The 11,112-nt window shown below is 38.5% G+C and overlaps 1 protein-coding gene across 1 annotated transcript in view; it reads left to right on the top strand.

Moving 5' to 3' along the window:
• The first annotated feature begins 1,347 nt into the window (after positions 1 to 1,347).
• The window catches only part of nudt14 (nudix (nucleoside diphosphate linked moiety X)-type motif 14), a 27,180-nt gene continuing 17,415 nt past the window's right edge, over positions 1,348 to 11,112 (top strand). Inside the window, exon 1 of the mRNA XM_043237833.1 lies at positions 1,348 to 1,521. Within this exon, the coding sequence (XP_043093768.1) occupies positions 1,441 to 1,521 (81 nt within the window). The 5' untranslated portion in view covers positions 1,348 to 1,440. The remainder of the gene's footprint in view (positions 1,522 to 11,112) is intronic.

Raw genomic sequence — 11,112 nt, forward strand, 5'->3', positions numbered from 1 at the left:
CATGTGAAATAGATAGTGACAAACAAGCGTCCTCTACCCTCGGCTCATCACTGATTTGAAGACTTATTTAATGAAATTATTGAATTACTTCTACATTTCTATTCAAATTACTTCAGATTTACCGTTTTGAGCCTGCTTTCAGACGATCCTCAAAGAAAACCTCAGAGAAAGTCTGGATGCTTTGTTGCTGGGACCCCCAAATATTCCGCACAACCGTTGAGAAAAGAACATAAAGATAAGTACAGATGTTTCAAGGAAGAAATGATAAGCTTCTTCATCTGGTTTTGATGAGATGTTAGCAGAGGCATAAGGTCAGATAAAAAAACGTGTACCCATCATAATACACACAGCATTCTGCTTCTTCAAACTACATTGAAACCACATGTTTATTACTGGTGTTTTAAAGCCATCCGATAAGCAGAAAGATTTACTTCGTAATAGTAGATGTTTAGTGTTTTTGTGGGGGTAAAAGACAGAAAATGAGAATGAAATACTTCTGCTATAAGATGGAAGACAGAAGGGCAACGTCTAGGATGTAATCCTGCTAAAAGTAGTCTATAAAAGAATGTTTCAGACAGTATATGTTTACCTAACTATCTCACATAATTCATATAGTTTATAAAAAGTAATATAAAGATATGCTATGCCACTTTTTACATTCACTTCTGTGCGAAAAATAAATACTTTTCTTTGGCAGATGAATAAAATATATAGGTCAAGAACGAGAAAACAAAGACAATTTTTTTGTATCCTTGACATGTCTTTTTAAATATTTATACGATTTTTAAAAAAGAATTTAAACATTTTATTGGTACTCTATGTATAATGCAGTATGTACAACGTTTTTAAATTGGTTTAATAAGTTTCTAATTTCCCCAATTATACTAATACTACATCTACACATATTATTATTATACATTACTGCATTATTAATTTCCCAAAAGCTAATATTATGGTTGAATACCTTAAGCCGAGGTTTGCATTTAGGCATTTGGGCAGTGTCTGTTTCTTGAAAGATTTAACGTTACACTTATTAAAGTATTTTGTAGTTTTTGGCGCTTTATTCATCGAATCACGCGCGTCCTGAAGTTGGCGCTAACTCTGTCTGAGGTGAAGCCTGCACGAGCCAGGCGCACCTGCATTCGCGCGTGAGGCGCGCGCGCGGTAAAGGTTAAAAGGAGTGCGCTGAGGCGACAGAGTCCGTAGTTTAACCTTTAAAAAAAAAAAACAAATTAATGAATGACATCATCCTCCCGCAACTATCGCTGACTGGCAGTTTTCTGCACCGCATAGTCAGAACATTACTGCAACGCAAAGACTAAGAGCGTTCTTATTCTGCCCTTTACAGGCTTCCGTAGACATTTCCCCCTATTCTCCTCCAGTAGTCTGCGGCTGTGCCATCTGTGGCGAGAAGTAACCGTGGGCAGCTATATCAAAGCCATGGAGCAGATCAATAATATTCAGGTGGTTCCGTGCACCAGTTCTAACTATCTGAGACCGTTTAGGGTGCATTATAACCAGGTGAGTTGCTATAGTTTAATCGCACGTTATCATCTGTCAGTGATGCGGTCACACCTCATCATTTTGCTGTCAGCTGCCCAACCCCCATTCATTCTGTCATTGCTTTTATCGACCAACATTGCGTCTAATGTTTCACAATGAGCATAACATACATTGCGTCATTCGGGGCGACAAACGATGTATTTCAGAGGAAATGTTGACGATTTCGGGGATTGTCGTCTTAGCTTGACTAGCAAGACGCTATTGAGCTATAGTCAGGAAAGCAGCCACTTTCCCTCGAGCACATGCTTTACATTACAAGCAGCACAGCTGGCATGGGAAAGCATTATTAAAAGCCTGATGCACACAATATTGTACAGTCGGCAGTACTGGAATACCGTCTTGGACTGGACATGATGGAGATAAGCTAGCTAGAACGCAAGCTATGTCATTAAAACTCTTACATCTGTTTTAATTGATCTATCTATACATTTATTTTAATGCTTTATAAATGTGTGCGCTCATATGAAGAATTTTGAATCATAAAATGTGGCAATTTGTTCAAAAATATAATGACTTGACTGTAAGTAATAATAATTACTTTACTAATTTGCAAATAATAATAATTACTATAGATAGACAGACACACATAGAGCAAGGCATTATGTATTTTGATAGTCATGGATAAAGGCGATTGATGGGGACATCTCTTAGTAGAGGCCTTTTTGCTTTATAAATATTAAATTTAAATGCAACGATACATTATTAAAACATTTTTCAGCAAATTCATTAAGTGGCATCCTTCTCCTCGCTAGAATATAATTCTTGGCAAGGCAGAATGTTGATAGCAAAACAGTTCTCTGTTTTTGCTGTGCGGTCGGGTGGTGAACAGGTGTTTTATATCATAGCTGTTACTCTCTATTTCATTGTTGGGTTTAGTGTAGCTAGGATGCTGCAGTATCGACCAATCAGGAATCAGTCGTTTAATTAGATTTTTTTTTTTTTTTGATAGAGGCAGATAATGAGCTAATCAGATTTTTTGTAACATTAGCTTGTAGCTGAAATTCAAGAAGACTCGCCAGCATAACAAAAAAAGGGGGAAAATACAGAAACGCCATGGGACATCACTACAAGGTGATTTTTGTCCATAGATTTGAAATATAATTGTAAAATAATGGTTTTGGCTGAAATTGTGTTTACTTCTGCTTTTTTTGCCGGCATCCCCATCCTTTTCTGTGGAACTGTGGTTGCTAATATGTCAACACGTCCATTTTTTTTTTCCTGGATTGACGTCATTTTTCCTTCTGTTGTGCTGGCATTCCTTTTTTTTTTTGTTGGAAGGCACCTGTGGGTTTCCTCTTTTATTGTTCTCCTTAAGCCGTGTGTTGCATATTTTAGAGTATAGTAATACTTCTTCCTGCTACAGTTTGACAAGCAGACCCTGAGTCCATTTCATACATGAGGTGTCTTAGTCATCTACATCCGCTGTTCTGTGTGGGCATGGTTGGAATGTACGGGGCTTTCTGTCCAAATTCTCTTGCTATTAGATTAAGTCTCTTAAAAAGATAAAGCGAAGCATAGCCAATTCGTTTTCAGGCCATGCTCAGAGCCGTATTTGCTTTTAATAATGTTTTTTTAACATATTCGCCTGATTTCTAGGTAGCATGCTACTGGCATATTTACATTGTTTATTAGCTAGAGGAATGTGTTTTTTTCCTTATTTTTTCAGTTTTTTTCACTAAGTTACATTATCAACAAAGGTGCCAATAAAGAACTGCTGTGTTTCATAGTTTCAGGTATATATATATCGCCCAGCTATACACAGAACCTTCTATCAATTTCTGTGTTGGAGTTATACCATCAGCCGTGAAAATGTTTGCAGTGTTTGGCAGGCTGTCATTTTTTTTGCCTTTTTCATTGTAAGAGTGTTGATTAGACACTTAAGCATGTCTATTTGTTGAAAAAAAGACCGGATTCGGCTCTGAAAGCGACGTGTTGTAGGTCATAGTAATGCATGCCATTTTAATAGATTTTCTTGGTTTTATAAATACTGGATAGGTCCATTAGATTGGAAAAAAAAAATGTTTAGCCCAGTCAGTTCATAGATATAATTCATGTTAATAATTACAAAGTGTTGTCAGGATCGCAAGCGTATGAATTCAAGCCAGTTGATAAGAATAATTAGGCCTTAATTGTCCCGCTTTTCCATTATGAATGATCGTAGGAGGTCTTAATGCATTAAAAGTGAGCGATTTAAAGTGCAGGTCAAAAAACACCAGACACTTTTTCAGGTACAGCTGAAGATAAGTGCAATCTATGCACCCACACCTCCAGCCTTTGCCTCTGTGAAGGAAGTTGAGTTTTTTCAGCACCAGCCGCATCACTGAGTCACAGCGCTTTGCCTCCCACACAGCCCTGCTGCCATGTAGCAGTAGACGGTTGCTGCCAATCCATTCCGCCACCTGTACTTTCAGATATTGCCACCGCCCAGCAAACATCTCACCTTGGCACTACACCTTTTAATCAATTTTCAGTGACTGAGAAAATGCGTTATGGCACTTTCCCTCCTGCAAATGATGTTTTGTTAAACAAGGTTGCTCATCCACAAATTCAAGTCTCTGTATGAAAAAAAAAAAGTAATTTATAATGTACCAGGTTAGAAGGTTCCACATTTGTGGCTCTGTACCACAAAACCAGTCTTATGATGCACAGGTATAATAGTAGCAATAGCCAAAAATACATTGTATTGGTCAAAATTATGCACTTTTCTTTTATGCCAAAAATTGTTAGGATATTAAGTAAAGATCATGTTCTATGAATATATTTTGTAAATTTCCTACTATAAATATATGAAAATGTAATTTTTGATCAGCAATTCAATAGAACGCTTGTATAAATCTCAGTATCAAAAAAGTGGCCCTTCAGTGTGTGGCAAAAGAAAGTTTTGCATGAGAGTTCTTCTAAAGTGTGTTAAAGTCCAGCCCACAAGTTGAGAACTGAGTATATGCCTATGGCATCAGAAGTTCAATGAAGAACCTTTAACATTCATGGAACACAGTTCTTTTAAGAATGGTCTACTTTGACATTGCTGTAACAGCTGCTTTTGGAACCTTTATTTTCTTAAGTCAAAAAAGAAAGAGGGTTGAGACTAATACTGGAAGGGCGTCTAACCGAGGCCAAATGCTCATGTCCATGACAAAACCAAGACTAAGAAAATGCGATCTGGTTTCGACAGTGTTTCCAAATCCAAAGTTCTGGCATGAAACTCTAGATGGTTCAGTCGGATAGGTCAAATACAATCTGACATAATGCCATCATTATCACATGGCGCAGCTGGTTCTTTTTGTATCCATAACCAATGGGCTTGCTGCTCAACATTTAAATACTTGGCTAGTGCTTGCTCTAGCAGTTTCAGCACACTTCAGAAACCCTCCACCTTCCCCAGCTCCACCTGTCAATATCTGCTATAAAGAGATTCATGTATGCTATATGGGGGTTATTTCAGATGCTATATGTGTAGCAGCACTATTTCTTGCAGGCTCACAGGCATGTTGTAGATGTGTTCTGTACTCTGCCATTGCATAGCAGATCTATTCTATCAAGACCACATTACCATTGTCATGCACATAACCATGCCAGAGACATTTTTGACTGTCCTTTACACATCAAACGTTCTCCTATAGCATGTTCTTGTATCTCAGGTACAGTAGTCATCCAGTGCTGTCCCATGGGATCCACCTCCAGTGGATTAAGTCTTAATTAATTAGTAGAGTGGTTGGATAATGAAATTTAGTCTGAGCCATTTTTCAGTGTTGTTCTCGTGCAGAGCCCAGAGTCGCTCATGTCCCGAGAACCAGCAGCTGAGCCAACATGGTCAACTGCTCCAGCTGCCAGGCTACTGCTTTAGCAGCAGGGGTCTTGGCTAGGAAAGGGGGGTATCAAAGGAGAGTGTATTGGGGAGAGGAGGGGTGTTGGATTAAAGCAGGGGTTGGTGGGCAGACAACAGTGTGCACTGGGTGGGGAAGAACAGATGAGGAACAATAGGGGCAGGGACGCTGGAATGAGCAGAAGGGTGAGGAGGCCATGGGAAACGTGTGGCGGCCATCGCCCCAGCACCAGGCCACTGGGCGCGCTCAATAGACACAGGAAATGGGATTTACGTGAGGCAGATGTGCGCAAGAGAGGTAATGAATGCATTAGAGCCCAATGAGCGAAAAAGGTGAGCGCGACCAATGTGCGCTTCCCATGAAAGCCGTTAACCGTACCCTCTGTGTAGACCACAGCTTTACAGAAACACTCTAAAACAATGAGAGCACAAGCAGATGAAAAGAGAAAGAAAGGCTCTTGAGCCTTAAGTACTCTTTGTCGCCCAAGGCTGGCCTGTCATCTTGCATTGCGTGGTAAGTGTGTCACAGTGTTACTACTTATCCACTGTTTCCAAACCCATAACACAACTGATGACAGGACACTGTCACTTTCCCAAGACTGTGTGGCCCTATATCACCATTGACATCCTCTCGCTTAGAGATGTTGGTTTTGAACGGTGAGAATCTGGAAGTAACTGCACCCAAGAACATTTTCCCACTGCATGGCATAGCCACAATCTTGTGGCTAGAGGTTTTCAGCCGCAATTCATGGCATTGTATTTATGTCCTGTATATCATTTCCCTGTGAGATTGTGGATTGTTCATAGGAACAATGAAGTGTGGTGCTTTGAAAAGTTCATAAATCACCAGCATAGTGGAAAATATAATGTACGCTGCTGTCTTCCCTTACATGTTTGAGTTGTTTTCTGATGCTTGTTTTTCCCTAGTGAAAGAAAGTTACAAAGGGTTACAAGTTCTTGTTTTTTTTTTTTTAATTAAAAATACATAAATTCAATTCATGCAGGCAATGAATTGAATGCAAAGCATGTTTTGGATTTCTGAGTTTAATTTAAATTATTAAATGCTTTAATAGAAGTAATGACCATGAGGAAATGGAATAAAACATGAAAAAGAAACATGTCAAGTCATTTGACATAGTCTTTTTTTTTCCACAAAAAATGTATATATACAACCAACATGCAGAGGGGAACACAACATAAAACTGGAAATGAAATCTTAAAGAGGATCTTCGCAGATCTTTAAGCTTTGTCAAGCGTCAATTAAAATATCGGATAATTTAGGTTGTAAAACACTCTGAAAGACTCCCCCAAAACATAAGTTATTATGAATTAATAATATAAATGATAAAATAAAAAAATCTACGAATTTGTGTTTAAATAGTTACTTTTTGTGAACACACTTATTTTTCATTGTTAGGTTAATTCAGAAAAGCCTGTCTGTGTTTCATGGCATAAGAACCAAACAAGTTTATTTTACCCTCCATCAACTGGCGGCGTAATCGAGGACCTTTATTGGCCTCGCAAACAGTAGTTGTTTGTAATGTAATGGTTGCAGGAGCTTGTAGCCCCAGGCTCAGAGGCATGAGCGCTATACTTAATCCCAGCATGGAGCTTGAAGTGGGGGCCGGGGTACATGGAGGGGGCAATTTGGGGAGGTAAGCTCACACCTGTGGGATGGAAGGGCAGAAGGAGAGTGGGGTCGATGAGGGGTGGAGGGCGCGGAGAAAGCAGATGGAGACACAGAGGTTGAGCTCCCTCTGTTCTCTCATCTCTTTCATCCCTACCCCTGTGCTCTGAAGCGCAAGCACTGAAAAAAGAAGCAGCGACACAAAGCCTTTTCAATTGGGTTATAACGGTGGACAGGTCTGCATTTGTTCTTACTTTTACAAAATGAAAGTAAAAAAAAAGAGGAAGATGAGCAAGAGTTAATGGTCATCTGAGAGGTTTACTAGAAAGAAAGCTTCCATAAAATGTTAAACACTTGTTTTTTTTTGGTCATAATTTATGAGCTGTGAGGGCAGTCAGCATGTGTCCACATCGGAGGGTGGAGTTTTGTTGTTTACACAGAAAGTGTTTTGTTTGGTGGTTGGTGGGTTCGGCTACATTGTTTGTTTCAATGTAATGACGTCTTAGTGTTTACCTTTGAGATCTGTTGTATGGTTGAGGACTCAATTAACCTTTGTACCCTCTCCAGGCTGGTGGCGCATAATTGCTTTCCCAAAGAAACGCATCTTTCATTTTAAGCACCAGTAGTACGCTGGGCTGATGTTCAGGTCCTAGAAGAAAACTAATAATTAAGTGCTGTAAACAAGAACGTGATTTAAAAATAATGACTCTTTTGCTCATTATCCCTTGTATTTCACACCAGCACACCCAACCGGATCCAGACAGCATCTTTCTTACTATGAATATCAGCAGGGCTTGGCACATGATATCCTGGTGGGAATAATGTGCTATGAGGGTTTTAAATCTTGGGAAGTTGAACAGCACATGGTGGGAATTAAAGGCCTTGATTGTAAATGGCAGCGTGACGGCAATTGAATTCTCAGCAGCTGTCGGGGTCACAGCATTATAAACTGCAAGCTGATGATAATTAGACTTTAAGCATGCAAAAGAACAAGGCCTTTCGCTCCTCCCTATTCACTCATAAGCCTTTATTGCGAGTAGGACTGAGGGGGCACAATAATTTGAAGGCCCTGCTTCTCCTTCCACTCCCTGTAATCTGTGTTGTAATCCATGTCGCTTGTGATTCCCAGGGTCCCAAAAGGCTTTTCTTGTTGACCTAGAGAGTGGCCCTGATAATGAGGGACCCCCACCATCTGTGTGCAAGACCAGGGACCCCAAACACTCAGGCACACAGAATAGACCTGTTGGAGGCAAACCATAAAAACAGCAAGAACCTCACCAGGGCTTCTGAAGGCAATAAAATCGAATGATGGATGAAAAATATTTCTAGTGGACACTTAGGTTTTTGGTTATCTTTTTATTTACTCCAAAATGAAAATTCAGTCATGCTTTACTTGGTCTGATGTTGTTTTAATGTTGCCTTCTATCTTTCCAGACCACAAAAGAGAAAAAATTGACTAGATTCAAATTGAAAAAAATGCAGAAGTGTCATGGGATGGTTGTTAATTCAAAACCTGGCTAGAACCCAGACAGATGTTGACTTAAAGTTTGTACGTTATGTTGTACTTCCTTGTACTACAACATGCTTTACCTTGAAAACCAAGTGGTGCAGCCAAATCTGTACCACATTTTTCTCATGAACTGAAGCCTATAGCCCTCCACTAAACCAGAATTTCCTGTACAGTGGAATTATTTATTCAACAGAGTCATTTGACCATGAGTTCAACAGTATACATTATAGAGCCGTAATTATTTTGTTACATAATGTACAGTTTTATGTGTACTATTATGTGCTCCTAAATATTATACTTAATAATAAATAATGTAAAAGTAGATTGTTAATTGTTAGTTCATAGCTATGTTAGCTGTTTGCATTGGTGTTATTTAAAGAAATAAATACATTTTTAAATCATCTTGTGATGACCTCCTACAAAGTGTTTGATTTTTAAAAAATAACTACCTTTTTTATTTAACTGCTGTAAGTTTAGTAGGTTTTTTTTTTGAGTTAGAAGGATGTTGTCTCGTTCTACAGAATCCATTCTGATCATGAAATCTGATTTCACCTCTTGTTTAGATGAAATGCTTTGGAGAATTTCATTAAGCAGCATCAGTAACTTAAAAGTGATAAATTAAATTACTCTTTAAAAGTATTTTATTGCAAAATCATGTTCTTTCCCAGTCTAATGGCATATTGCTACAATGAATGCAGCTTCTCAACATATGTTGGCATCTGTGTACCTGCCTCAATTGTTTGCTGTTTATTCAACTTCAAAATTTATCTGCAGATGAGATTGTTAGTATTTGGCCAACCACTTTGAAATCAATGCCATTTTTAGTATCGCTTCTACAGTGTGGTGGCAAGAATTTAAGAAACCGTATTGATGTCCGTTCTTTTTTTTCCCATTAAGACCTTCTTAATATGACTCTTTTAATTAATGTTTTTACGGTATAGTAAATGAATCAGATTGTGAAATCAGTAGCTAGCCTTTACTGATAAAGTGTCTTCTAGTAGAAACAGCCCTCATAAAACTGTACGCAATGATGCAGGATGCTGGCTCCATGTGATTAGTCACGTTTACCGTTGACCGTTGGCTGGCCCAACAGGCTTATCCCAGAATTTTATTTTTACACATTTATCTCAGAAATTCTTAGCATTCCCTATGACAGCACTACTATTACAAAGAGGCTGAAATCCCACATTTTTTATACTTCAGGATGTCATGGCAGTGATTATATACAATAGACCTGGAATGTGTGGTACTGTATGTGGTGTGCATCGTTTTCTCTTGAGCAACAAACATTATCTCTAATCTGTTGTACCCTCATCTTAAAGCCATTCCTCTTTGCTCTCGTGTCTTTTTCTACCCTGTGAGAGCTAATGCTCATTTTGAAGTACTTTCATTTTTTGGGCTTGTCTTTGAGGTGCATGAACTTGCATAGCCTCTCCCTGTGCTCTTTGAAGTTACTGGTGATGGTTGGGTTAATACTGGTGTTCAGACAAAGACTAAGGGTTTGCGTTCATGGAATTCAAATGTTCAGGCTCCTTAGTAAACTGTGGGTCGTTTCTGCTTCAGATGGTGCAGTTGGCATCATCCAAAGAACCAAAAGAAATGCTCAGATAATAGTAGCGTAGAGACTTTCATTTCACAATCCAGCACTATGCACGTTACACCCCCACTCATTAACGTACCCACTTTCACCTCCACAAGTATGTACTCAAGTATACACTTGCCATGAAAAAGCACTTTTAATCCCCACTCGTCTGACCGTGCAGGAAAGATTGAAGAATTTAGCACCTACACAGAAATGTTTGGATCACTGTGACATGATTAGGGGAGTGGGCACACACCTCTTTCCTGGCATAGGTGTTTTTATAACACTTTTTGAGAAGTGAACAGCATCTCTCATCTGCAGTCCAAAGATTGAGTAACACTTTAATTATTTTCTTTTCTGAAAAGTGTTTTTGTGGCAACATTTACCAGCATTTAATTGTTTTAGGGTTTTGTTTTGTTTTCATGGTCATGGAAAACCTAGCAGTAATCAGAAAAGTCATGAGAATTTTGTAGTAAATGCACATTTTATTACTCCATAATATTAAATCAGCTAGATTGTGAATCAATCAGTATGCCAATTATACCAGTTTATAGATCAGTCAAATTAGGGCTGTAATCAGTCAATTATTATGACGATTGATTGAGTAGTCTGATTTTGTGTTGTCAAAAGTACTGACCGTGATAAAATTCGCAAAATAAATTTTTAGAACAATTTCCTGCTAATATTCGAGCGCTGTTGGTCTTTGAGTTCACATGCTCAACAGATATGACTGTGATTGGCTAAAATGATTATCGCTGCATGCTCCCCATTGATTGAATCTATTATTTTTTTTTACATTTCAGTACCAAATGGTATTGCTGCCAGTACTTTTGACAACACTACAGTGATCATTTTTAGTGGTAATGCAAACAATAGATACAAGTAATAGCAATGAGGCAATGATAATTTGCTCAAAAATGGAAGTAATCATATGGTTTTATTTAACAAAACGGTTAATATACATAATGTAGTAAACCGATACAGGTCTAATCCTAATTTATATACAT

This window comes from Puntigrus tetrazona, chromosome 4 (genome assembly GCF_018831695.1).
Source record: "Puntigrus tetrazona isolate hp1 chromosome 4, ASM1883169v1, whole genome shotgun sequence".
In the NCBI taxonomy this organism is placed as follows: domain Eukaryota; kingdom Metazoa; phylum Chordata; class Actinopteri; order Cypriniformes; family Cyprinidae; genus Puntigrus; species Puntigrus tetrazona.